This window comes from Gadus macrocephalus, chromosome 13 (assembly GCF_031168955.1).
Source record: "Gadus macrocephalus chromosome 13, ASM3116895v1".
NCBI classification, from domain to species: domain Eukaryota; kingdom Metazoa; phylum Chordata; class Actinopteri; order Gadiformes; family Gadidae; genus Gadus; species Gadus macrocephalus.
This window is the reverse complement of record NC_082394.1, coordinates 8,019,886-8,047,847: the sequence shown is the minus strand read 5'-3', so window position 1 is coordinate 8,047,847 and position 27,962 is coordinate 8,019,886. Positions and strand designations below refer to the sequence as shown.

The 27,962-nt window shown below is 45.3% G+C and overlaps 5 protein-coding genes across 8 annotated transcripts; 4 read left to right on the top strand and 1 right to left on the bottom strand.

Moving 5' to 3' along the window:
• Window positions 1-200: 200 nt before the first annotated feature.
• On the top strand, window positions 201-4,133 carry pde12 (phosphodiesterase 12). The gene is made up of 8 exons (XM_060069054.1): window positions 201-1,139; window positions 1,322-1,743; window positions 2,182-2,287; window positions 2,444-2,588; window positions 2,721-2,799; window positions 2,913-3,035; window positions 3,419-3,624; window positions 3,887-4,133. Exons 1-8 carry the CDS (start codon window positions 568-570, stop codon window positions 4,004-4,006), a joined length of 1,773 nt encoding a protein of 590 aa, XP_059925037.1. The 5' UTR covers window positions 201-567; the 3' UTR covers window positions 4,007-4,133.
• A 299-nt stretch (window positions 4,134-4,432) lies between these two features.
• Window positions 4,433-7,207, bottom strand: LOC132470431 (ADP-ribosylation factor-like). Its single transcript, XM_060069056.1, has 6 exons — window positions 6,881-7,207; window positions 6,274-6,354; window positions 6,011-6,120; window positions 5,693-5,764; window positions 5,432-5,554; window positions 4,433-4,927 (listed from the first exon to the last, which is right to left on the bottom strand). The coding sequence occupies exons 1-6, from the start codon at window positions 6,945-6,947 to the stop codon at window positions 4,841-4,843; spliced, it is 540 nt and encodes a 179-aa protein (XP_059925039.1). The 5' UTR covers window positions 6,948-7,207; the 3' UTR covers window positions 4,433-4,840.
• A 909-nt stretch (window positions 7,208-8,116) lies between these two features.
• asb14a (ankyrin repeat and SOCS box containing 14a) lies at window positions 8,117-17,716 on the top strand. 3 transcript variants are annotated; one of them, XM_060069028.1, is made up of 13 exons: window positions 8,117-8,380; window positions 8,707-8,853; window positions 12,187-12,230; window positions 12,326-12,460; window positions 12,801-12,959; window positions 13,098-13,343; window positions 13,683-13,854; window positions 14,247-14,352; window positions 14,763-14,942; window positions 15,264-15,392; window positions 15,937-16,065; window positions 16,214-16,367; window positions 16,937-17,716. In XM_060069028.1, the coding sequence occupies exons 2-13, from the start codon at window positions 8,738-8,740 to the stop codon at window positions 17,107-17,109; spliced, it is 1,743 nt and encodes a 580-aa protein (XP_059925011.1). In that variant the 5' UTR covers window positions 8,117-8,380; window positions 8,707-8,737; the 3' UTR covers window positions 17,110-17,716. The 3 variants fall into 3 exon arrangements, with proteins under 3 accessions (XP_059925011.1, XP_059925012.1, XP_059925013.1); XM_060069029.1 differs by lacking the exon at window positions 8,117-8,380 and having other exon boundaries at window positions 8,399-8,853; window positions 12,190-12,230; XM_060069030.1 differs by lacking the exons at window positions 8,117-8,380; window positions 8,707-8,853; window positions 12,187-12,230; window positions 12,326-12,460 and adding an exon at window positions 12,573-12,584.
• LOC132470409 (SCAN domain-containing protein 3-like) lies at window positions 9,235-11,840 on the top strand. The gene is made up of 2 exons (XM_060069023.1): window positions 9,235-11,644; window positions 11,769-11,840. Exon 1 carries the CDS (start codon window positions 9,482-9,484, stop codon window positions 11,297-11,299), a length of 1,818 nt encoding a protein of 605 aa, XP_059925006.1. The 5' UTR covers window positions 9,235-9,481; the 3' UTR covers window positions 11,300-11,644; window positions 11,769-11,840.
• Window positions 17,717-17,836: 120 nt separating the features above from the next.
• appl1 (adaptor protein, phosphotyrosine interaction, PH domain and leucine zipper containing 1) lies at window positions 17,837-27,960 on the top strand. Of its 2 annotated transcripts, none has more exons than XM_060069022.1 (22): window positions 17,837-18,057; window positions 19,062-19,160; window positions 19,243-19,302; window positions 19,864-19,935; window positions 20,093-20,180; window positions 20,509-20,550; window positions 20,728-20,786; window positions 20,997-21,143; window positions 21,233-21,315; window positions 22,091-22,252; window positions 22,597-22,785; window positions 23,023-23,065; window positions 23,170-23,226; window positions 23,317-23,408; window positions 23,851-24,024; window positions 24,161-24,213; window positions 24,370-24,586; window positions 25,066-25,102; window positions 26,637-26,774; window positions 26,891-26,941; window positions 27,050-27,139; window positions 27,328-27,960. In XM_060069022.1, exons 1-22 carry the CDS (start codon window positions 18,004-18,006, stop codon window positions 27,478-27,480), a joined length of 2,160 nt encoding a protein of 719 aa, XP_059925005.1. In that variant the 5' UTR covers window positions 17,837-18,003; the 3' UTR covers window positions 27,481-27,960. The 2 variants fall into 2 exon arrangements, with proteins under 2 accessions (XP_059925005.1, XP_059925004.1); XM_060069021.1 differs by having other exon boundaries at window positions 24,158-24,213.
• Window positions 27,961-27,962: the final 2 nt, after the last annotated feature.

Sequence of the window (27,962 nt, the reverse complement as noted above, 5' to 3'; positions counted from 1 at the left end):
AACTGTTGCTTTACATACATAACGTGTTTTTTTTTACAAGAATACAATTATTATTATTGTACAATTACATTTTGTATTAAAACTATTAATATTTATTGTAACTATTTTGTAGTTATAGTTCAACTGCGGCTGTAATGTTGTCTCCTGACCACTGGGCGCCGCTGATTCGATTGCTCTTGCTGACACCACCACCCGGAAGAAGAATCCTCATCACAACACAGGAATATTCCGCATGGGAGAGTGACATCGAAAACACTAGACAGCGAGAAAGATGGAATGAAATAAAAGCAAATAGACATGTCAAACAGACGTTTGACATCACACGAATTAAATTGTTGTGAACACCATTGCCTATGTTGACACACGTTCTGTGGATTATAGGGGAAAATGGCTTCATGTTGTCTTTGAAATGAGCGAGTTGAGTTTAACCTCAGACAGGTTGAGTTTCTCCGTGTCGGGTTTTATTGTTCTGACATCAAACAGGAATATACAGATAAAAACCCGCTGGACCGTGCTGTTAATATTACAGGTTTAGCTCTTTGTGTTTTGTGTCCTGTTGCCATCCTTATGTTAAAATATCTTCCAACGACCTCGAGATTGTTTTCACGCTGTGTGACATCTGTTACGAGGACTTCTCATTTGCAAAAACATCGGTTCCTAAGCAGGATGGAGGACAGTGTCGTGGTCAGGTGTGTCGCCGGAGAACCCAAACTCACCATCTCGTTCATCCTGGACGGTAGCCACAGACACATGCTGCGGGACCAAACTGAGGAGCTTGGGAAAGTCCTGCTCCGGATCGCTAACAACGCGGCCAGGGGCGGCGGTCAGGGAGGTCGAGCCAAGAAGTCCAAGAAGAGCAAAGCCCCCCAGGCTGCCGCCGAGCCGGTGGTTGTGAAGCTGCTGTACAACGGGGAGCCGGTGTCAGAGGATGCGGAGAACAGTGAGGCCTGGCAAGACGGCATGACCCTCCACATTGGAGAAATGAGATACGAGGTGCAGCGTAACGGACCGAACTTCACCCGTGCCCAGCTGCCAGGTTGTCTGCTGGCCGGCTTCCCCGTCTGCCCCCGGCTTGAGGTGGAGTTCGGCCGGCTGGAGGACTGTGAGTTGACCTGGTACAAACACGAAGCTACCATAAGGTACACAGAAGCAGCAAGGTTATCTATTCTAAACTTTCACGCTAACTATATTATACTGTAATATACTGTTTTCTAAACTATACTGTACTACATTTCACTATCTTTTATACTATCTGTACCATGTCATACTACTATACAGGCCAATCAATCATCTTATCTTATCCACTATCTTCTGCTCCCAGCCCAGAGGGCGACGCCTCCACAAGGGAAGCAGAGTGGGTGCCGGCAGGAAATGGGCGTGTCTTCGTGCCGTCTAACCTGGACATCGGCTCCAGGCTAAAGGTCGTCGCCACCCCTCGGGACGGGGCGCGCAGTGGACCGCCCAAGGAGCTGGTCTCCGTGGCGACGGTGGAGGCGGGGCCCGGCTGGTGCACGTGTGACAACCGGCACGCCTACACGGGTAGGGAGGCGGGGCCGGAGGGGCTGAGGGTGCTGTCCTACAACATCCTGGCCGACGTGTACGCCCAGACGGAGATGTCCCGGACGGTGCTGTACCCCTACTGCCCCCCCTACGCGCTCCAGATGGACTACCGCTTCAACCTCCTGCTGAAGGAGCTGGCGGGATACAGGGCCGACCTGCTCTGTCTGCAGGAGGTCGACACAGGTGATGGACCATAAGACTTGGACCATGACCTCTGACAAGGACCTGGTCAGTCCGTACACCCCATCAGGTCCACTACGCACTATGACCGCCAACCGGCGTGCTACTGCCTCGCTACTTAGGGACCCCAACCGCTCAGAAAAAAACTGATTGTTTGCTGTCCTGGCTCCACAATGGTGGAACGAGCTCCTCACTGACGTTAGGACAGCTGAAACTAGTTTCCATATTTTGGCAGTTAAAGTCATTTTATTATTTATTTTATTATTAATCATTCATCATTCTATTTACTCAAATATTTACTCTTTATGGGTTGTATTATTATATGTTATATGATCATTATTATATTATTTCCTTGTAGAATGCACTTCTTGTTAGTCCCTTTGGTGAAAAGTCTCAGCTAAGTATATGTGATGTAATGTTACTGTGCTGTGTGTCCTCCAGGAGTGTTTTCCGACAGCCTGGCTCCGGCGCTGGACGCGTACGGTCTGGAAGGAACCTTCCGGGTCAAAGAACGCCAACACGAGGGGCTGGCCACCTTCTACCGCAGGTTAGCCTCGCCCACAACCACTCCTCGCCCGCTGATTGGCTGTCTCAGCTTGGCCTCCTTAGTGGATAGTGACGATCATCACGCTCCAACAGGGAGGCTGTCCAAGCGTGGCCTCATCATTGGATCGTGATTGGTCATGTGATGTGGGGTTTCCAGGTCACGGCTGCGTCTGCTGAGTCGTCACGACGTCATGATAAGCGAAGCGCTGGCCTCAGACCCCCTGCACAGCGACATGCTGGAGAGACTCTCTGCCAATCCTGTCCTCAAGGACAAGGTCCTCCACCTGTCCACCACCCTGCAGGTAACCATGGCTACGCTCGGCCCCTCCGGTAACCACGGGAACACAATGATGGGCTGGTGATGTCATGTGACTCTGATTTTAAAGAAGACAGAAATGAGGGTAATAACATTTCTCCCCCTCTCGCTCTTGTAGGTGTCTGTGTTTGAGAAGCTGAATGAGCCCTCCAATAAGCTCTGTGTAGGAAACACTCATTTGTACTGGCACCCTAAAGGTAAGCCACCCACCCACCTACTATCACCCTAGAGGCGAACCCCTGACACACAAAGGCTGGATTTGCATTTCCTGCAATGTTGTGGATCTGAATGTTTGGTTTTGTTCCTTCAGGGGGAAACGTCCGTCTGGTGCAGATGGGCGTGGCCCTGCAACACCTGAGTCATGTGATCCAACAGGAAGCACCTGGAGCCGCCTTCATCTTCTGTGGAGACTTCAACTCCACCCCCGACTCAGGTAACCCCCTCCCGAACACCTTGATAACCCCAAACCTAGGTTACCCGTATCAGCTTAGGCTACAGAAACCGTTGTTTACTGTTAACTGAAGAGCTGCCCAAAAGACAACATTCAATGGCCGAAATAAGCATCTTTCATCTTATTTTTCTCTCTCTCTCTCTCTCTCTCTCTCTCTCTCTCTCTCTCTCTCTCTCTCTCTCTCTCTCTCTCTCTCTCTCTCTCTCTCTCTCTCTCTCTCTCTCTCTCCCTGCCCATTCAAATTTAAGGGCTTATTGGTATGGAAATGTGCATTTAAATTGCCAAGCAAAAACAGTAATATAAGAGCCAATATAAAATATATATAAATACTGAACACAATCCATTAATAAAGCACCCCCTCCCAGGTGTCTGCCAGCTGATCCAGGGCGGTCTGGTGCCAGACTCCCACCCAGACTGGGTCTCCAGTGGTCCAGAGGAGGCCCTCCCCATGGAGCTGCGCTCGCCCCTCCCCCCTCTGCTCAGCGCCTGCGGAGACCCCGCCTACACCAACTACGTAGGGGGCTTCCACGGCGTCCTCGACTACGTCTTCCTGCAGCCTGACAGCCTTGAGGTACTGTGAAGCTACATGCTGCTCTACAACCATCCTAGGTGTCATGCCAAGACTTTAAGCGGCTACATGCTAATGCAGCCAAAGATAAATACGATATTTTAGCAATGAGGACGGGTGCTGCATGCTGGGCTAAGTAAGAAACAGCGCATCAGATAACGGCTACATGCAGAACTAAGTCCCAGGCTGCGTGCTATGCAAAGTTAGCGGCTACATGATACGCTAAGTAAGCTACTACCCTCTAATACCAGCGTTTGTCCTGCAGGTGGATCAGGTGATTCCGATGCCCACCCACGAGGAGGTGACCAGTCACCAGGCCCTGCCCAGCGTGGCCCACCCCTCTGACCACATCGCTCTGGTCTGTGACCTGCGCTTCAGACCCTGAACCCCGACCCCCTCTGGACTCAGCATGTGTGAACGGTGTTGTGGTTGAAGGACCATGTTGAAACAGGAGAACCGTTTATTTTATGAGACGATGATGTGATGAGTTGGAAAATAAACCATCAACAAGAGTCACTGGTTCCTGTGTTTTATCCAACTTCCTAACCCTAGTCGAATGTAACCCATATTAACCTAGACTTAATATAAATCATTGTAACCTAGACTAATATGACTTAATCTGACCACGGTAATATGAACCAATCCATTGCGATAGAAACTCTGCCATAATAATCAATGGAAGCGGCTTCCTTTCTTGTGCTGGGGTGTGTCCAATAGTACCATCTTGGCTAGGATTCATTATATATTGAATGTTGTTATATTTGTGAATGCACCCTATGGACCGCTTGCATGTAACAGAAACACTTCCTGCTTTGTTTTGATTAAACTTTATTGTTCCCGTCGTATGAACTCCCACTCAATAATTTATATAAATCTTACACTAAAGCTGATGCAGAATAGACTATTTACATTTATGATAAAATATTTGATAGTGTAGTTTGCATTCATAGGCAATTCAAAGTGCTTTACATAGGCAGCAATAAACAATAAAAATATATATACTCTTTCTTTTAAAGAAGAATGTAAAATAAAAGCATAACAAAACAACTTTTACAAACAAATCCGATCCAACGTTCGTTTTGCCTGTCACAGACAGTGACTAGATCCTTCTCGGAAGGTTCTGGACTCATTGAGGCGGAACCAAGTGACTTTGTCATGATGGGTTGGGGTCTGTATAAGGTGCAGAAGGTGCAGCAGGTGTTCCCAGATCCGGGGGGGCCTAGTGTTTCTGGACCTGTATAGAGAGCCAGTCGAGTCCCTCCATCAGGCCGGCACCACTGACCGCACAGCAGCCCTGGACAGACCACTAAACACACACAAAAGGTTTTTTATTAAAACAACTCCCCACTAGACCAATAGAAACGGTTTTATTCATATAGTTATCACCAGTAAACACACGCACAGAAATGGGCTTTATGTTTGTAGTTTCTATGACTGGGATATGGATCACAGTAGCCTAGATAACTTGTAGCAGCCATTTCATATGCTAGCGAGTCTGTCATCTTAAATACAAGTAGAATGAATGAGGTCCTATGTAAAATCGCGTATTCTACCTTAACATAGCTGATCATCAATAAAGTTTAAAAACATGCTTCTGATGATAGTTCAGTGTGGAAAAATCTGAGGTAGCCAACACGCAACAAATTACATTTTAGCTGTGATGAAGTAATTATAGGTTCTTATTGGCCCATGGCTTGCAGAGTTCACACACGGTGGCCATGAATATATTTTATATATATGCATATGTAATAGTCATTAATAATATAATACAATATATTTTAGATAGCCAATGCTGAGCCGCAGCCCCTACCGTGTTGGACAGCCCTGACAGAGCGAGGGCCTCTGTTACGTCACTGACTGACATGGCTCTGGGCAGGTCCTGTTTATTGGCCATTACCAGCACGGCCACGCCCCTCAGCTCATCCTCCTCCAACTAGAAGCAAGAAGACAACCGTGATGCATTCAAGTCCTGCAGGGGAATCAGACTCACGAGTTCTGATGAATTCAACCATAAGCTTAACCACAATGCAAACTAACATGAACTAGAATAGATCCAGAAGAGAGAATGTACCATGCGATGCAGCTCTGTTGCGGCTTCTTTCATCCTCTCTGGGTCGTTACTGTCCACCACATATATCAGCCCCTGGTGAGCGATGGGCAAATAGACAGAAAGAACGGTGTCAACAACCGTAACCATAGTTTGTTAATAAGTAGATCCCAGGCAACGTTTCAGTAGTAATGTACTGGCATTCCTAGTAGTAGAACTGTGATAGTACCTGTGTATTGTAGTGTATTATTTGATATATGATAGTATTGTATTATTTTGAAAGTAGTATTTGTATAAGTTTCAGTGGTAATGTAACATTTTTCCTAGAACTGTTAATAGTACCTGTGTGTTAGTGAAGTAATGTCTCCATAGGGTTCTGATGATGTTCTGTCCCCCAACGTCCCAAACGGTGAAACTCACGTTCTTATAGTCCACTGTCTCAACGTTGAACCCTGAAAACCCAGCACTACACGTTAAACACAGTATAACACATGAATCCAACTGATAAGTCAGACAGACGGATGGATGGATGGATGAAGGCTGGATGGGTAGATAGAGGGATTGGAGAATGATTGATGGATGGAGTTAAGGCTAGATGGATGTACCTATAGTAGGGATGGTGGAGACCACCTCTCCCAGCTTCAGTTTGTACAGGACAGTAGTTTTCCCCGCAGCATCTAAACCAACTTGGAAACAAAACCAGAAGTCAACTCAACCCACTAAGAAACAAGATCTGTCGTCAGCAAAGTCCACTATAAGCATGACCAGTATTCAACAAGACAAGCACAACTACAGAGGCGCTGTTTACACGGGGAAGGGGCTCATTAACTTTATAACGCTCTTCAGATAATACAGAAATACATACATACTGCCTTCAAGGGGAAAACGTATTAAAAAAAAAAAAAAAGTAATTTACGTCATTGATTATGTTAAAGAAAAAAATTATGACAACAATTGTGTTGTTGTTGTTGTTGTTGTTGTTGTTGTTGTTGTTGTCTCTATTACGCTAAATCAGTGCAGGCTACAATATGAACGCCTTCTTATTTGCCCTATGTATTTCCATTGTCTTCCTGATGGAACTTCTTAAGTAGACATAAAATAGAAAAATATCGGTAAAGTAAATCTCAAAATCGTATATCCTTTTATGTTTGTTTAAAAGCATGTTGCAGTACATTGTAGTAGTAATTCATTAAGATAATAAAATGTACTTACCCATGAGAATTCTGACGGGTTTCATGGTAACGAAGCGAGCCAAAAAGTGTGAGACGAGGCCTCCCATATTCGGACGGGTGAAAAGGTGGTCTTTATTCGCGGTAGGGACGTGAGGATTCCTCTTCTCTTGCTCCCCCTCCTCTTAAATATTCTCCTCCGCTGTCTCTCCTTGGTCCGGAGTCCGCGGTTTAAATACATATGGAGGAGGGAGGGTACGACAGGACAATAGGTCGGGGAACTTCTATCTTCCATGTCACTTGGCAACACGAAAACAACGAAAAGTCAAAGGCGCCCAGGTGGAGGTGATGACATGGATGTACAAGAATGACCCCATGACGCACGTCTTCTATTCCGGGTCATTGGCAAGGTTGCACATTCATCAAAACTCAATAGTATTCATAATTTCTCACGTATTCACACTTTCGGTGTGAAGGATTTTGACTATTTGTTTACTTTAAGGGAAGGCGAGGAGCTATATAAAGTTGAAGTCACTTGATTTTAGGAGCAGTTCATGCTTTTGCTCATAGTGGGGCGCTGTTGAAACACGTTTGCTATATTCAGACTGTAAAGGGGCTGTACAGGGTGTTATCCCTTGATAGTGTGGTAGAAATTAGTGAGTATATTCTATAGTAAACCATGATTATTAATAGGCTTTATATTTTAAATAGTGGAAAACACATGATGCTTGCTGAGTCTGGGTTCAGAGCAGATGGTAGGTGCACAGAAATGTCCTGGGAACTGCGGGGTCAAGTCATGTTGACCTCCACCTTTCAGCCTTGGGTCATTTTGGCTAACAAGGCTAATCCCTGCGGACCTCATACCAGGGCGCGGTTGATAACACGCTGAGACGAAGATTGACTAGGCGGAAACCCCATTGGGTAAAGGAAACCTCCATTGTAATAAAGAAATTCCTGTATGTGCATAAAGTAAGGCTGGGACCGAAGTTCAAGCAGTGACTTTGCAAACCCACTCAGGCTGTTGTCGTTGTTGTTTTTCTGCACGATAAAGTCTTTTGTCAATTCTTGCTCCGGACCCCTCGATTTCTTTTGCACTCTCTCTCTTAAATTAGTCTAAGTGTTTTAAATCTCGATTAATCTCCGTTAATAGTAAAAAAAATAATTGTCAAATATGTGAACACACACACACACACACACACACACACACACACACACACACACACACACATGCATAAACACACAAAAGCAAGATGTGCTTTCACTTTAACGGTCGGGTTCAAATGACCCCTTGGGTCATTTGACCGGGGAACGTGTGCGTGTAATGTGTATGTGTATTTTTAGCATGAGGATATATGTAGTCAAGGAGCTGCTGCCTTCTGACAGACAAACACTTACACATTAACATACTTACACACACACACACACACACACACACACACACACACACACACACACACACACACACACACACACACACACACACACACACACACACACATACAGAGGAGCAGAACCCCGCCCCCCTCCCAGATTGGACAACAAGGTACCCAACCTGCACTAGCTAGCAGCTAGCATGACTCAATAGCACTAGCACACTAGGCTAATGGGCTTGCCTCGGGAGACTCAGGTTGTACTGGGCAGCTCCAAGAATAACCAGTAGAAGACTGTGGTTGTACTGGCCAGCTCCAGTGTCCAACAGTAGAGACTGTGGAGAAGTATAACCAGTAGATGTGACTGGTTTACACTGGGAAGCTACAAATGTCATAATGGGAAATGAACCACTGGTGGCAACATATTTTGTGGGGCTTTCTGTGAAGATGACCGTTAGCAGCCGTCACAATCAGCCTTCTCCGGTCGTTCTCTCTTAAGCCTGGTGCTGGCGGGTGGCAGCAGGCTGGGGATGGACCAGCTGGAGGACCTGAACCACCTGGTGGAGCTGAATGACCTAGAGGCCCAGTACAGCCTGGAGGAGAGTCTGCAGGACAGGAACCCTGGAGCAGCCCAGGACACCAGCAGGTCGACTAGATATTATCCTCCATCATCTAGTTCAGTGGTTCCCAACCTGGGGTCCGCGCCTCCCAGTAGGGGGCGCCAGAACAAATCGCAAGGGGGGCGCACAAGTGTGTCTGCGCTGAGGTTGTGACTTGTGGAAAAAAAAATGCACATTAAATGTATAACACCCCAATAACATCCAATTGGATAATCAAAACAATGTTTAATGCCAATTAAAACATATTATTGGTCCACATTTAAATTCATAATTATGTGACCTCTGAACTTGCGTAAGCAACCTTCCGGTCAGCTCGTGGGTGTGGCGGAGTGGCGAAGTCACGCCCCTTCCGGTAGAGCTCATGGGACCTATGAGATCGAAAAATATGAATGGGTGTCAATGGAGAGAAAATAATTATTTTCTGGTCCCAGTCTTTATATGCCCTGGATTACACATATGTTTTTTTAGGATTTAAATGATAATTTTTCATGCAAAGAAAACTAAAAATTCAAAGAAAAAAAGTTTGATAATTCTAGGTTTTATGTGAGGCCGCTTTGTGAACTACAGCTCTTCGCTGCTCTCGACGCATATGATATACGTCACCACACCCGATTGTTTCCCTCATTGGTCAGCCTCACTTTACACAGAAAGAAAATGTCCCTGAAACGTAAATGTACAGATGGTTCGTCCGTACCAAAGATGAAAACAAAGCAATATCTCGAGAGATACATCGATTTTGGTTTTATGGAAGGACTTGACAGTTTACGGCCAGAATGTGTCATTTGTGGCGAGAAGCTAGCTAATCAAAGCTTGAAACCATGCAAACTGAAACGACACCAGGAGACCAAACACCCCGAGACTATTGGTGAAAGTCGAGAATATTTTGAGAGCAAGAAGCAATTGGCACTATCAAGAAGATCCACGGACATCAGAAAAGCTTTTGAAAAAGCAGGTACTGAAGATTTACACAGAGCCACGGAGGCGTCATTTGACTGTTCACTGTTAATTGCGAAGGCTAAAAAGCCGCACAATATTGGAGAGCAGCTAATCAAACCCGCCCTCCTGAAAATCGTAGAGAGGATGTGTGGACCGCAAGCAGCTGATAAAGTGAAAACTGTCCCACTCTCGGACCACACTGTGAAAGACAGAATTGATAAAATGGCTGCAGATTGCCAAAACCAGCTGCACGAGAAGCTGAGGAATGCTAACTTTGCCATTCAGCTGGACGAAACAACAACCGTGTCAGACGAGGTCGTTCTCATTGTTTATGTGCAGTATATTGATGGCGAGGACTTGAAACAAGACATTCTTATGTCTACAAATCTATCAACAACAACAACCGGCCAGGATATATTTCTGGCTGTGGACTCGTATCTCTCATCCAACAATCTGCCCTACGAAAACCTGGTTGCATGTTGCACTGACGGAGCCGCAGCAATGATGGGGAAAAACAACGGGTTTAACAGCCGACTGAAGGAAAAAGTCCCAGGGTGCGTGATTTTCCACTGCATGATACATCGGCAAGCCCTGGCGAGTAAAAAACTTTCCGAAGACCTTAGTAACACCCTGTCAACTGTTGTTAAAGTTGTAAACTTTATTAAAGCTCGCCCAACAAACAAGAGACTCTTTGCCCAGCTGTGCGAGGATGAAGCGCATCAAACACTTCTGCTACACACGGAGGTGCGCTGGCTGTCGCGTGGACAAGTGCTTGTGCATTTTATGGAACTGCAAGAAAAAATTAAGGAATTCTTACAAGATCACAATCGACCACTGTGTGAACAGCTGACTGATGCGTTTTGGATTAAAACGGCGTACCTGGCGGACACGTTCGCGCTCTACAATGAGACGAACAAGCGAATGCAGGGACCTGAATCAAACGTCATGCAGTGCAAAGACGCCCTGGACGCTTTTTCGCGCAAACTGGATTACAGAGTTCAAAAAATGTCAAACGGGGAATTACATCACTTTCCACTGCTGCTGAAACAGTCTGCTGGCACTGTATGTGCGTCTTTACGCACCGAGTTTACCCGCCACCTGAACCTGCTACGCGAGGAGATTAAAAGCCGCTTCGCAGACATCAGTGAGTACTTATCAAAGGAAGCGTGGGTAGTGGACCCCTACACTTTCACCCTCAAGGATGTGGAATACCTCGGCTGTGAAGATGAGCTTTGTGATCTTCAGGCTGACTCTGTGGCAAAAAAATACTTACAGGAGAACGGATTCCAAAAGTTTTGGATTGTCAAAGGACATGCTGTTGCTCCCAGACTGGCCAAACACGCAGTAAGGAGGGTTATTCTGCCATTCAGCACTACATACCTGTCTGAGACAGCATTCAGTGCCCTTGTGACAATAAAAACAAAAGCCAGAAACAGACTTGATGTCCACCAGGACTTTAGACTGGCTGTCACAACCATCACACCTGACATCGCATCCCTGGTCAAAGGTATGCAAGTCCAAGGTAGCCATGATTAGTTTATGAATGAATTAACTGGCACAGAGTAAAAAAAACGTAAGGAATAACTTGTTTACTGTTATTGATGTTTACTGTTCTTGTAATTATTACACATAAACGTGTATAGCTGTGTCCCAACCTTCACTGACATGATGTGCATGTGAATATCAAAAGACTACCCCTGTTTTGTTGTCTGAATGAGATCTGTGACAGCTATATGTATAAGCCAAAGTGCTTAAACACTACTGAAAGTATATTCCCTATGTAAGAAGGTGTGTGTGTGTCCACTGAAAAGAGATAGTTAAATGTCCTTGCAGTTATAATTTCTGTTCATATTTTTATACTGTGTGTGTGTGTGTGTGTGTGTGTGTGTGTGTGTGTGTGTGTGTGTGTGTGTGTGTGTGTGTGTGTGTGTGTGTGTGTGTGTGTGTGTGTGTGTGTGTGTGAGAGAGAGTGTCTGTGTGTGAGAGTCCATGTGTCTATATACAGTGTAAAAGCAGGAGAATAAGAACAAAAGCCTACAACTGCTGTTTATTTTTGCAAATAAAAGTTTGTAATTAATCACTCTATTCTTTTATTGTGTGTATGTGGGTCGGAGTTAGGGTTGGAGGGGCCTTGCTTGTCTTGGACCCTGGCAGGGGGGTCCTTAAGGAAAAAAGGTTGGGAACCACTGATCTAGTTGACTCTTTAGTCACTCAAACCCAGAACCATTGGTCTGGAAGCCAAACAGCGTAACCACTATGGTCCTGCCCACGTCTGCTTGTTTACTTCTGGTTCTGGATCTAATGTTGTGGTGTTGTTGTATTACTTTGAATCATGGACAATGTTATGTGTAAATATAGTATGTAATGTATATGTTTATGTGCTCTCACCTCATCCCTGTCTCTGGTTGGCTGGGAGGGAGCAGCAGTTCTGCAGAGAGCAAAGAGATCTTCCGAGCAATCAGAGAAGGTGAGGATGATGTTTTATCTCAGGTTATGGTTAGGATATGATTTGAGTATGATCAGGGTTGAGACCGTCTGTCTGTCTGTCTGTCTGTCTGTTAGGTGATGAGAGCTTGCTCAAGGCGCTATGTGCTGGAGAGAAAGACAGGTTTAAAGAGACAGACAGCATTGGATGGATTCCACTTCACGAGGCTGCGGCACAGAGAAACAAGACCATCCTAGAGCTTACATGCAGAGGTACCTTACTCTATAGAGCTCACATGCAGAGGTACCTTACTCTATAGAGCTCACATACAGAGGTACCTTACTCTATAGAGCTCACATACAGAGGTACCTTACTCTATAGAGCTCACATACAGAGGTACATAACCCACTGTAGAGCTCACATATAGAGATGCCTTATACACTTTAGAGTGCTAATATCTATTCTACTCTCTTATTTTATCTAATCTCTAATCTAGTCTAGTCTAATATAATCTATTAATTTTCTAGTGCAGTCTATCCTATTATATGCCATTGTAGTCTATGCTAGTCTTATCTGATCAAATTGAAACTAATCTAATCTAATCTGATCCAGCGTCCGGGAATGGCACTCTAGAGTGTCGGAATGTTTGTGGGCAGACGGCCCTCATGGTGGCGGTGGGGCGGGGCCTAAAGGAGAACGTCTGCTACCTGCTACAGCAGGGGGCGGGGCCCGACACCTCAGACAACAACAAGGACACACCCCTACAGCTCGGTACACTCTGATTGGCTGAATGAACGAAAACTCGTCCAATCAATTGCGCTTCCAAAACACATACATTTTGGACTGCTTTTCTGGCTTCCTGTCTGTCCCTCTGCCTGTCTGTCTCCCTCTCAACCTGTCTGTCTGCAGCCGTGCGCTCTGGTCGCCCTGACCTGGTGGATGTGCTGCTGTCTGGCGGCTGCAGTGTGAACCAGAGGGGCATGTACGGGAGGACGGCCGTCCATGAGGCGGCCCAGCAGGGGAGCCTGCCGACGCTGCTCCGTCTGCTGGAGGTCGGAGGTCAGGTGGACCCCTGCAGCAACTATGACCTCACACCCCTCGCCCTCGCCACCCTGGCCGGACACACAGACCTAGTCAGCACCCTCCTGGAGAGAGGTAGGACAGGCAGACACAGACACACACAGGCAGACAGACAGGCAGACACACACAGATATACAGGTAGACAAACAGGCAGACACACAGACAGACAGACAGGCAGGCAGACACACACAGATATACAGGAAGACAGACAGACAGACAGGCAGAGACACACAGATATACAGGTAGATAAACAGACAGATAGGTACAGATGGTCAGAGAGACAGGCTGAGATGTGAAACAAGCAGAAACACCAACCTAGTCAGCACCCTGCTGGAGTCAGGTGAGATAGGCAGGCATTATGGCAAGGTAGACATACAGACACAAAAACACAGAAAGCCTGTCTTTCTGCTCTAGGGGCGAGTGTGTCCTCCCAGGCCAAGGACGGGGCGTCCATCTTGTACGAGGCGTGTGCGCGCGGGGTGCCTAGCATCATCAGGCAGCTGCTAGCGCACGGAGCCGATGCTAACGTCACCAAACTCACTGGACACCTACCGCTCCACCGGGCTGCCCACCGAGGACACCTGGAGTAAGCCCTGTCTACCTGCTGCTTCAAACCCTGTCTAACACTGCCTGCTTCAGTATGACCTCTTTAACACTACCTGCTGTCTCTGTATTTACTGTCCAACCCCTACCTGCTCCTTTATAACCTGTGTATAACCTGTGTACAATGTACTTCCTAACCAATACCTGCTTCTTAATAACCCTTTTCTGTACTATCTAACCCCGACCTGCTAATTAACGACATGTCTATGTTCTGTCTAGCCCCTTCTGGCTCCTCATTGAACTGTCTCTCTACTGTCTAACCCCTACCTGCTTCTTATTGACCTGTCTCTGTACTGTCTGATCACTACCTGCTCCTTAATGAGCCATCTCTGTATCCACTTTCTAATTTGCTCTCCTTTATGTTTGTGTGTACAGGGCTGTAGAGTTGTTGATTCCGTGCACGTCTCTGGTGTGTATTGAGGAAAGCGGGATGAGTCCTCTACATGCGGCTGCAGGTGGGGGACACACAATCTGTATCAAGGTAAACACACGCACCTATGCACATGCTTAAACTTACTTGTGTTTAAACCTGATTACCCTCGAAATGGAATCACGGTGTTTAGTATGATTGTAGCCTGGTTATGGTTGTGACCATGTAAACAAGGTATTCAGTATCACCGTAACCTGTTGATCATAGTCCCCATGCAAACACAGCAGTTGGGATGACCGTAACCTGCTTACCGTTTCGCCAATGCAAACATGATGGTCAATATGACCATAACCTGGTTACTGTAGCGACCATGCAGATATGGTGGTCGGATTGGCCGTAACCTGTTTACCGTAGTTACCATGTGAACACGGTAGTCGGTATGGCAGTACACTGGTTACTGCGGTGACCATGTATGATTGTTGGTACTGAGCCTTAACGACGTGCTGTCTGATCACCCCCAGGCCTTGCTTGACGCAGGCTATGACCCTAACTTCATGCTCCATCACTGTGTACGCCGTAACTATGACGACGAGAGGAGGTCTGCGCTGTCCTACGCCGTCTCCAACAGCGACCTGGCCTCAGTGAGGCTGCTGCTGGCCGCCAGAGCCCGGACCAATCAGGACCCGGTCAGCTGTCTGCAGGTACAGCGGCGAACACCAACACACCTCTTAACTCTAGTGATTCCTGCTCACATGCTAGCCACACCTGTTCGTAACAACAATCCTTCTGACAGACTGAGTGAACATTATTAAAAGTGTGAGGCATCAATAAGGACTAAGGTTAGATCTGCCTGTCTACCTGTCTACCTGTCTACTTGTCTGCCTGTCTGTCTGTCTGTCTGTCTGTCTGTCTGTCTGTCTGTCTGTGTGCCTGCCTGTTTGTCTGTCTCTATGCCTAGGGTTATTGTATCTGATCTTTTGCGTTAGTATCTGTTCCCTACAGTGACACTGTGTTTCCTATAGATGGCGCTTCGTCTGGGTAACTTTGAGCTGATCCACCTGCTGCTGCAGTCCGGAGCCAACGTCAACTACTACTCTACGGTCAACACCACCCACTACCCCTCCGCTCTGCAGTACGCCCTCCGAGACCCTGTAAGACCCTCAGAGACCCGGAAGACCCTTAGACACTGTGTTAGACCCCTTAGACACAATAAGAGACCCGGAAGACCCTTAGAAACTGTGTTAGATCCCTTGGAGAGCCTTAGATCCTCAGACACAATAGGAGACCCGGTAAGACCCTGTAAGACTGCTCGGGATCTGGGTTCCTTTAAAAAACACCCAATTAGGACCGTTGACAGGGAACGATCCCAGGACGGAGCCCACAGGTCCTGGACAAGCCCCCGCCTAGGTGCCCCAGGGTCTGCACATTCCAGGTTCTTGAAAAATGTCCCTGAACGGGGTAGCAGTGGTGACTTTGAACATAGTAGAAGCGTGTACAACGAAGATCTGGAGGTTGAGAACCTTCTTTAGAGACACATTAAGAAGAATTTAAGATTATTAGGGTTGAATTGTGTTTGTATTTAATTTATAAAAATCTTAAAATTGTTCAATAGTTATTATAGTTCCCCTTTAAAGTATTATTCATGTTCCGTTTGCAAACTGAGAAAAAAAATCACAATGGACGTTTTTTCTCCAGGTGCTACTAAGGATGCTGTGTAACTATGGGTACGACGTGAAACGCTGTTTTGACTGCCGCTATGGAGGCGCTTCCCATGTACCTGACGATTATGAGGGCTGGAGCGATACTGTTATCAAAGATACCATGGTAACCTGGCAGCTAGTTAGTTGTCGGTCAACTTTTTGTTTGTTTGTTGCTCTCTCTCTCTCTCTCTTTCTCTTTCTCTTTCTCTTTCTCTTTCTCTTTTTCGCTTTCGTGTGTGTGCGTAAAGGTCTCTTTCTCCTTCTCTCTCAAGTTCTGTGAAGTGATGACGATCTCCTGGCTCCGTCACCTGACCGGTCATGTGGTCCGGATCCTTTTGGACTATGTAGATCATGTGACCCTCTGCTCCCAGATCCAATCAGCTCTCAGGGGGCAGGAGCAGTGGGCGGAGATCTGTCACATCCAGGGTAAGGTCCTCCTCCTTCATCCCTCATTCATGCCTACATAAGCATGCTCTCGCTTTTACCCTCCTTCATCACTCAATCATCAGCTTCTCAATGCATTGTTGCTTCATCCCTCCATTATCATCATCATCTTACTCTTACCATCCCTCATAACTCACTCCATCCCCCCCCTCATCCCTCCTTTATCATCATCACCATCGTCATCATCCTCTCACTCTTACCCTCCCTCATCCCGCCATGATCATCCCCTCACTCCATTCCTCCATCATCGCCCTCTCACCCTTACTCTCCCTCATCATCCTATCACTCCATCCCTCCCTCATCATCCTCTCACTCTTACCCTCCCTCATCCCTCCATCATCATCATCCTCTAACTCCATCCCTTCCTCATCGCTCCATCATCCGTCGTATTATCTCTGTATCATCCCTCTATCATACATTGCTGTTTTGTTTCTGCTGCTATTTCCCCTTTAGCTACAGTTGGATACATTCATATATTAAAGGTCATACTATATTGTAGTCCTGTTTTAAACTATATGAACTACATCTATTGTACCTGTCTGTCTCTCTAGAGAGCGCCCGCTCCCTGCAGCATCTCTGTCGCCTGGCCATCCGCAGACGTCTGGGCCTCCGTAAGCTCCGGGCGCCCGTCTTCATCAGCCTCCTGCCATTGCCCCGGCGACTGAAGGACTACATCCTGTTCAGGGAGCATGACCTGTACAGCCAGCACGAAACCCAGCCCTGATAAACAGTGTGTGTGTGTGTGTGTGTGTGTGTGTGTGTGTGTGTGTGTGTGTATTAATATCATTAAGCGTGCCATATCAAGTTTTGTTCCCAATTCCATTAGAATACTCCAGTCATAGTTATTTAAGGTTTGGTTCTTGCCTACTTGAACGGTTGTCAACCGTCTTAGTGGACCCTGGACCACATTTTAGGCCAGATGTGGAGAGTTGACACTGCTGTTTACATGCACTTGTTTATATCTTCAACTTGTATGTTGTCACAGATGTCCTAACTTGTAACCATACGAACAAGGATCCTAACGGAATGATAAATGTAGTTGATTTGAGACAAATTAAACCATTACTTTTAATAGATGGTCAAATTATAGTATTTGGTTGTTAAGAACCATAGATTCCGTTTAACACACTAAATCAAATACTATACATCACAACAGGCCTAAATAAAGTAAAGTACTTTACTTTAAAGCCAATTTTTTATAAAATTGGCTTTCTTGAGCATTCATTATGATCTCGAATGACCACTGTGAATATATTTATAATTATCCGTATCCGTATCTGTTTAAATGCATTCAATTGTGTGTGTAAAATAAATACCTTCAGTAAAATAAACCCAAACAGGCTGCTGCTTTAGGTTGGTGATAGAGAGACCGATTGGGGTCAGTATTTCTGCGCTACCCGGGAGGAGGAGCAGGCGAGGGGGGTGATTGTCTGTAATGTGGGTAGGGCTGCTGCTCAGTTTGTTGTTATCTGGGGAGGAAAAGGAGGAGTTGTCCAACAAACTGGGTTTTATTCAGCAGTCATCGAACAAATTGTGTTTTATAAAGAGCTTTCCAACAAACTGTCTTTTATTCAGCAGTCGGCAGCAGCGGTTATCCACCCGACGATAGCTATCAGCCATGCCAGGGATAGAGAAGCTCCCGATAGAGGAGACACTCGATGATAGCCCGCAGGTAGGAGCTAAACACCCAGCTAGCACGCTAACAGAGTCGCCCAGAATCAAAGACTATGCTAAGCTAAGCTATGCTAAGTAGCCTGTTAGCGGTAACTGTCAGATGTGAAGACAACCAGCCTACTGTTTGTTTTGACTGGTCGATGATCACTCCGAGGTTGGCGTCTGTTAAACCCTTATCTTAATATTTATTTAAACGTTTAGATTTATTTAAAAGTTGTTAATATTGGGTCGGGTCTTTTACCAGATGGAATTTTTCCCCAGTGTCGATTAAATGTACTGACACCAGGTTCGGTTAACTGTTACTTCCTTAGCTGGAAGGCTAGCATCTCCTTGTCCATTCCTACAGGATAATAATTTTCTTTCCCTTGTCTGAGATTAAACGAGATAAATAGTAAATTTGTGGAAAGCAACGGTAGACATTTTCCTGCAAAATGACATCTGTTCTCTGACAGGAGTAGTAGTAGTAGTAGTAACTACAAAAAGCTAGGTCTGTCTGTACTGTATGGGTTTATGTATTCATATGTGCAAATATAATATATTTGTAGAAAGAAATGTAAACAACAGTACAACATACATGCCACGCAATTAGTTTTGCCTGACATGCTAAATAAAACAATTAACTACAAGACCTGACTTCTTATTTAGCAACCTCTCTACTGGTAAGTATGTACATTCTATTAAAGTGTCACTTCACAAATGACAGAATAACAAATTAAATACATTAATCAAATATATTGTAGACAGCTCTCCGAGAGCTGGAAGACACATTTCAATACATAATAAAAAAGAGTCAGGAGCATAAAGACATTCACATGGAGACATGAACATAAAGTCATAAACAAAAAGGTGTGACCAAAGCAAGGACAAATAAAGGAGAGGTTTAGAAGTTATACTACTTAGAAGTTAACCAAGGTAGGCGTGGCACTTTATTGGAGAATGAGGTATGGTTTAGTTGTATTGATTTTAAGGTGTGTGTGTGTATGTGTGTGTGTGTGTGTGCAGACTCGATCTCTGCTGGGGGTGTTTGAGGAAGATGCAGCAGCCATATCCAACTACTCTTCACAACTCTACGACGCCATGCAGCGCATCTACCATGCACAGGTACACTGATAAAAAGACACACACACACACACACACACACACACACACACAGACTGCTCCAGTTGTTTCTCCTGTGTTACAGAATGAGCTGAGTGCTGCGACTCACCTGACCTCCAAACTCCTACGCGAGTATGATACACAGGTACTGCAATTCTACTACTAGCACTACTACAATACTACTACTAGTAATAATACAGTACTATAGTTCTACTACTAGTACTACTTAATATACTGCAATACTACTACTAGTGCTACGACATTACTATTACTACTAGTACTACTATAGTATTAAAATACTACTAGCACTAATTCAGATACTGCAATACTACTGCTAGTGCTACTACAATATTATTACTAGTACTACTATGATACTGCTAGTACTACTACAGGTACTGTGATACATCTTCTAGTATTACTACAGGAACTGCAATAATACTACAGTACTGCAATACTACTACAAAATGTACAGCAATAATACTACATATTCTACAAAATTACTACAATACGGTAGTTCTACTATAATATTTCTGGTGCTAGGTACTGCTATATCTACTGCTACTGCAACTTTTATATCCCTCAAGCGCAAGCTGAGATTACATGAAACACACACCTATTATGCCGATGCTATTATATCTGGCAATTGCTGAATAAAACGAGTCCCTGGCTGAACCAGTCTGACCAGATATTGTTGTTGTACCTCCAGCGGTTTCCTCTAGGGGGCGATGACGAGGTGATGAGCGCCACACTGCAGCAGTTTGCCAAAGTCATCGATGAGGTGAGGAAACCTTGACCTATAAGAGTTGGCGTCCATGAAACTACATTCATAAGAGACTGCAGTTTGATATATGCTGGTTTTACAGTGGTCAGACAGTCTGTGGGACTGACTCTCTCTCTCTCTCTCTCTCTCTCTCTCTCTCTCTCTCTCTCTCTAGTTGAGTTCCTCTCATGCAGTTCTCTCGACGCAGCTGGCAGATGCTATGATGTTTCCCATCACACAGTTCAAAGAACGGGACCTTAAGGGTAAGCACACACACACACACACACACACACACACACACACACACACACACACACACACACACACACACACACACACACACACACACACACACACACACACACACACACACACACACACACACACCCAGTCTCTCTCACCCGTCTTTCTCTATCTCTTGTATGTCTCTCAATCATGTGTCTCTCTCCTGTCTGTGTCTCTATGCACATGTTTCTTTCTCCCTTCTGTCTCTTCTGCCCTGTCTGTCCCTCTCTCTCTCTCCCTGTCTCTCTGTCTCTCTCCTGTCTTTCTCCCTCCCCTGTCTTTCTTTCTCCTGTCTTGTCTCTCCAGAAATCCTGACCCTGAAGGAGGTTTTCCAGATCTCTAGTGACGGTGAGTTATCAATACGCTGATCAATAATAGTATTGTGATCGCTAAACAATATTCTGATGTTTGGGCTTTGGAGTTTGTCCAAATGTACAAGGTATGTACATTTATCCTATCTCCATTCAAAAAAATCTAAAACAACTCTCTGCCTGTCCCTCTCTCTGCCTGTCCCCCTCTCTGCAGATCATGACATGGCTAACAACAGATACAGTCGTCTGTCCAAGAAGAGAGATAATGAAAGGGTATGTCTTTCTTATAATATATACACATTACTTATATATTACCTGTTTGTGGGTGAATACTACAGGTTATAGAGAATGTGTGTATATGTTAGAGTTCTGTGTGGAGGTCATAGAGGATGTGTATGTATTCTACAGGTGAGGTCACAGAGGGTGTGTATATATTCTAAGGGTGAGGTCGGAGGTCATAGAGGATGTTTCTATATTCTACAGGTGAGGTTGGAGGTCATAGAGGATGTGTACACAGCCCGTAAGAAGCAGCACCAGACCATGATGCACTACTTCAGTTCCCTCAACGCTCTGCAGTACAAGAAGAAGATCAGCCTCCTGGAGCCACTCTTGGGATACATGCAGGCACAGGTACCTCATGTGGGTACTATATATAACACGAATATACCACATGAAGTATGTATAACCCGTAACGTGTGTTTGTGTGTGTGTCTGTGTAGAGCAGTTTTTTTAAACTAGGTTCAGAGAACCTGACTCAGCAGTGGGAAGACTTCCTGGCAACAATCGGCACCAGCGTCCAAAAGTACATGCACACACCTCACACACACACCTCACACACACACACACACACACACACACACACACACCTGGGCTTAAAGTTATGAAGGGTGCTTCTTAAAAAAGATTTTTCATTAAATGTTTTTCTTTTTTTTAAGATTGGAAAGGGAAAGACCGTCTATAAATCAAATTTGATTTGGGTGTGTCCTATCTTACACTTGATCAGTCTTGACCGGTAAATGCTCCACAAATCTGTTTAGTGGTATTTTAGACCTCTGCTCCAAACCAATTCCTGAATTTTGGCCTACATGAATTGAATGAAATTCATTTATATTCATCCTTCTGAAACAGCACCGTTCCTTCAATATATAGTGGGTCTCCATTAGGGTTCTGTGAGTTAAGAAGGAACGTACAGAGACAGTATGGTGTAAACTTCTGGATACCAGAAACCACACAGTCTGGATCCACTGTATCCTGCATCTTTAAACGGCAGAAACACTTATCTATCAGTCCTTTTTCTCTTTTTCAGCAAAAAATGTTAAAGGAGATTCGTCCCGTTGGGCTATTTTGAAATGAAAGAGGCTCCCGTGCCATTTGTAGCTACAGTAGCTGTACTATTTGATAATACAGAACAGCTGTGTGACGAATCTCTTTTATCACTGAAGGAAATTGTTGATGAAATGGGTAGACACAGGAACACTATAAAACCATTGGAACACTGTCGAATGAATTTAAGATAGTAGCCAAGTGTGAAGCATGGGTAGGGAGACTGAGAAGTGCGTGTGTGTGTACGTGTGTAGTGTGCGTAGGGAGATGGAGACAGAGGTGGGCTCCATGCAGCAGACAATCCAGGAGATGGAGGATTCATGTGACCTCCTGTATGTACCCACCGACCCTGACCCCACGCACACGCCCCTCAACCGAAACCTCACCAGGAAACAGGGGTACCTGTATAAACGCATGTAAGACACACACACACACACACACACACACACACACACACACACACACACACACACACACACACACACACACACACACACACACACACACACACACACACACACACACCTTAAAACCACCAAGTGCCAAGGCCTACCTTTGTTACAACTTCTAAACCTTTCCTATATTTGCAATATTCCTTTTCCTTTGTTTATGAAAATACCTTTGTTGACACATTTAATTGCATGACTTTATGTTCATGCCTCTATGTTAATGACTTTATGCTCATGACTCTTATTTTTTTATTATGCATTGAAGTGTGTAAACCTGGGACAAATTCTTACGTGTAAACTGTGTGCGTCAGTAAAACAGGTCTGGTGTCATCGTCGTGGGAACGGCAGTACTTCTTCACCCAGGGGGGTAACCTGATGGGGCAGAGCCGGGGGGAGGTGGCGGGCGGGCTGCTCATGGATATTGATAACTGCTCCGTCATGGCCGTGGACTCAGACGACCGGCGGTTCTGCTTCCAGATCACCTCCTTCGACGGCAAGAAGTAGGACTTCCTGTTACGTCACCAATCCACTCTCTGTCGGGTTCCAGCCCCCTTCCTTGTTCTGTTATTGATCATGTATTGATATTTATTAATAGTAATTATTGATTATCTATTGATAGTAATCGATGATGTATTATTGATAGGTAGTGATTAGTGTTGATAGTTGTTGACGTTATATTGATCGTTATTGGTTATTATTGATGATGTACTGATATATATTGATGATGTATTGCTCAGAGTGGCAACGCTGCAGGCGGAAAACAGGAGAGAATGTGAAGAGGTGAGGCATTTTCATACACGTGTTTATGTACGAGACAAATCTATTCAAACAAAATGTTTTATGTTTTTAGGATTAATTCATAACTTATTTATCTTTCTGCGTAGTGGATCTCCACCATCAATAACATCTCCAAGAGGATTTACCTGAGTGAGAACGCAGAGGTCAGAACCCTTTCTTTTTACATATCAATAATGTTCTCACACTGCCATTGGCTGATGAAACCTTACTTCCTATTGGCTGTCCTGTGGCAGGAGCTGGCGGCCAGAGTGAACCAATCAGCACTGGAGGCTGTCACCCCCTCCCCCTCCTTCCAGCAGAGACACGAGAGCATGAAGCCTGCTGGGTAATGGTCCCTCTGTCATAATGGACGATTAGAAAATAAAGTAAATATGTAAGTGCAAGGCATACAGTGAGTTTTAGAGGACGGACATTGATGGTGCATAATTGCCCAAAAGGATTACATCGCAGCCCGTTTTCACCGATAACGGCTGCAGAGTTCTCCCTCAATACACGAAAAAAACATTTTTTATCCGCATTAGTCCCGTAGAACCAAATTGATCATGATGAAAAATCCAGAAGTTTTCCTTTAATCAAAGTGTTGTCTGTGACCAGGCCAGAGAATGACTACTATATGTCAGGTCATGAGTCTAAACTGTCCAGGGCTGTGTCACGTATCACTGTGCAGGAATGCCGCAAAACAATACACATATAAAAAATATGTTCCTGGAGGTAAAATAATGAATTGACCTACGCAGTGTTAATGGGGTTCTCTCTCTCTCTCCCAGGCCCAGTAAAAGGCGTGCGAGCAGCATCAGCTCTGTGGGATCAGAGATCTCTCCCGCCCTCTCTGCCCTCTCGTTCGACGCGCTGGTCGCCCCGGAAACGCCCATACAGTTTGACATCATCTGCCCCGCCAACGAGGGGGACGTGGCCCAGACACGGACCCCCACCCACGGCAGGTACGCTCAGCTGGGATTGGCTGATAGATACTGGGTTTTGATTTATACTGATCCATACTGACCAGGGATTGGCTAATATATACTGGTGTGTGTGGGTGGGTGTGCGTGTGTGTGTGTGTGTGTGTGTGTTCAGCAGGAGGAGCAACCCATTCGGAGAGTCAGGAGAAATCAGTGAAGAGGAAAACCCAGGTCGGTCTCTCCGTCCGTCCATCAACCTGTCATTAATTAATTCCCATGCCCCAGTCGCAGTGTTACCATGGTGAACGACCTCTGATGAGGATCAGCTTTGCTCGGCGATGTCTCCAGCTTTCCCATCTTAACATGTGTTTGTGTGTCTGTGTGTAGACTCAATCCTCCACCAGCTGTTTGTAGTGCGCTTCCTGGGTAGCATGGAGGTGCGTAGCGGGGAGCAGGGTCACGTGACCGGGGACACGGGTCATGTGACCGGAGAGCAGGGTCACGTGATCGGGGAGACGATGCGTCAGATCCTGGCGGCGAGGGCGATCCACAACGTGTTCCGCATGACCGAGTCCCACCTGCTGGTCACCTGCAGCTGCCTCAAGTAACCGTGGCAACCACTCACTACACACTGAGGCAGCTTCTTCGAGTAACCATGGCAACCACTCACTACACACTGAGGCAGCTTCCTCAAGGAACTGTGGCAACCACTCACTATATTCTACTGCAGCTTCCTCAAGTAACCATGACAACGACTCACTACACACTGAGGCAGCTGCCTCAAGTAACCATGAAAACCACTCACTATACTCTGCTGCATCTTCCTCAAGTAACCATGACAACGACTCAATGCACACGATTGCAGCTGCCTCAAGTAACCATGACAACCACTCACTATACACTGAGGCGGCTGCCTCAAGTAACCATAAAAATCTATCAATTAACACTACTGCAGCTGCCTCAAGTAACCATAAATATCTATCACACACTACTGCGGTGGCCTCAAGTAACCATAAAAATCTATCAATACACACTACTGCTGTGGCCTCAAGTAACAATGGCCGCCGTATGTGTTCTTTTCAGGCTCATTGATCCACAAACACAAGTCACCAGATTGAGGGTAAGAACTGCCTGTCTGCCCGTCTGGCTGTCTGTCTATCTGTATCTCATCACTATAATTTCTCATTTCTCTCTATGGCCCTGTTTACACAAGATAAATATCTAGCTTCTACAACAAATTTTGAAGTTTGATTGTATAAATGATTCGAAAAACTCATGTGGTTACATGCAACCCCCAACACACTCACAACCATCTCAGCCTGTTTACATGAAGGGGCACTTTTCAAGAGATCCTCCATTGATACGTCCACAGGTTTGTGGTTTACACCACACACATGGTTTGCAAAATCTCAGAGAATGGGCGGAGATTTAGCGAACTTAGTTGAAGAGGGCGTTTTGGGAATCTCTAGTGCTTGTTTGAGACCGATGGGGGTGTCGGTGAGTTCCAAGTTTATAGGCTTTATTGTCCAAAGGTGCGAGCAGGACTGTATCGATGTGTGTAGGTAGGTAGGTAAGTATGATGCTAATGTGTAGCTAGGTGTGATGGGTAGGTAGTTAGGTAGGATGTGGAGGTAGGTAGTTAGCTAGGATGTGTGTGCGGCTAAGGTGTGTGGCTAAGGTAGGATGTGTGTGTGGCTAAGGTAGGATGTTTATCTCTTAGTATACGCACACAAGGAGTTCAAGGTACAGCTCTCAAGGTGTTCAGTGTCTCTGAACAAAAGGGAAGGGGTGTTGTCACAGGAGATGCTTAAATAGTGTGTGGCAGGGCAGGGAGTAATTAACTGATTGATATGGGCTAATTGGGCCTAAAAAATTTGGCCCAATTAGGCCCTAAAAAGTTTGGTTCCGGTTTCCGACCGACCCTGTCAATTCATGTGCGACCCAAATTATTTTATGAGCTTTATAAAAAAAAAGAAAAATAATAAAAAAAAAAAAAATTTGATGCAAACTATAATTACGTTTTGGTACAGCACCTCTTCATTCTGTACAAGGATGAGCGAATTTTCTCGTTTTTAAATGAAAACAACCTACCTATCATTCGCTGCCGCTGGAAAAAATAAAATAAAAAAATAAAATAAATTCCCTACCTACCCATGCCCTCAACTGACAACCAACAGGAACCAAACTTTTTTTTTTTTTTTAGGCCTTGGGAAAATGAAGGGGCAAATAAAGGGGCGTAGCTCTTGTTCTGTGGGGTGAGGAGGGAAGCAGTGGTGTTCCAGTTTGCTTTGGATTATTACAATTAGTGCATTGTCTAGGAATCATACAATCATTTGAAAGATGGGCACATTGTGGCAATGTTCCAGATAAAAAGCATATGATGCCTCCTGCCTGTATATTGGTCGACTACCGGTTGTCTTATGAGCTTAGCGTGTGACTTGTCAGTTGTGTACTCGCACAACCGCTCCCGCATGTTTATCCAGAAGTCATATCTCTCTTAATCAGGATATCAGTAAGCTTTTGTAAACAAGGCCTGTGACTCTCCCTCTCACCCAAACCGTTGCTCTCTCTCCGTCTCATCTCTCGGCCTCATCACTTTCTATATCCCTCTCTCTCTTCTCTCCATGCCTCATCTCCCTATGTCTCTCGTCCAGTTCCCCCTGCAGAGTGTGCTCCACAGTGCTTCTCATCAGGACAATAAGAGGCTGCTGGGGTTCCTGCTGGACTCCAAAGACCACAGCGGCAGCAGGACTGTCTGCTACATCTTTGAGACCAACAACGATGGAGAGAAGGTAGACTCAACTATATACCAACATAAACTATATAGTAAAGTAGTCCAACAATAATGAAGAGAAGAAGAGAAGTATTAGTATAAAGTCTCTTGTTTTACTATAATTAATTGTTTCAGATCTGTGACAGCATCGGTTTAGCCAAGCAGATCGCCTTCCACTCCGACCTGGTGAGTGTTCTGCGTGCCTGTCTGTGTGCCTGTCTGTCTGCCTGCCTGTCTCCCTGCCTGTCTGTCAGTGTATAATGTATGTATATATATTTGTGTGTCTGTGAGTAGGACAAGAAGGAGGCGCGGAAGAGGAAGGAGCAGAATAAGGAGCATGAGAAGAAGGAGGAGGAGCTCAGTAAACAGAGACAGATCGAGAAGGTAACTTTTGAACCCTAACATGTCCTTAGTGGGTCTCTAGCTAACGTTTGGCTACAGGTAGCTAGCTTAGGTGAGCATGCCAACAGTTCAGTTCAAGATAAAAGTTGAAACTATATATTCGTTATGATTTTCTCTCTCGCTCGCTCTCTCTTCCTCTCATTCTATCTCCCTCTCATTCTCTCTCTCAGGATTTGGAAGAGCAGAGTCGGTTGATTGCTGCCTCTAGTCGTCCGGCAAACCCACCCTCCTCTGACGGACAGTTCCTGGTGCTTAGCAACAGCCAATCAGAGGACAGTGATGCAGGGGAGGAGGGTAAGAAGCAGGGTGAATCAGATGCCTGACTTGCTGCCTTAGCCCCACCCACGAAGCATAAATAAGGGACTTTTACTGTCTCTTTCATTTTTGGGACTTTTTTTTGTCGTTTGTGTCAAAATATTTTTGCACAAGATGGACAGAGAGTGTGTGTAAGAGAGTGTATGTTTGTGAGTGTGTGTGTGTAGTGGTTAACTCAACTAAACTTAGAATCTAACGTTTGAACACTGGGTTCTGGCTTCCGGTCCAGAACCCAGAACCAGAACACGGCCAACTACTTATTGAGTTACTGATTTAAGCCCCTGATCACCGCCAGCACATGGGTGGGGCAGGGCTACATGTGGAGGTGGCTTACTGGCATGTTTGTATCATAATATCATGTTATTATACTATCATGTTATTATACTAATATTTGATACCTGGTTGTTATCACAGCCAGATCACAGACCATAGTTTACTGTAAATATGACTTGTATGTCTTAAACCAATAAAGCACTAAATCTGCTCGACT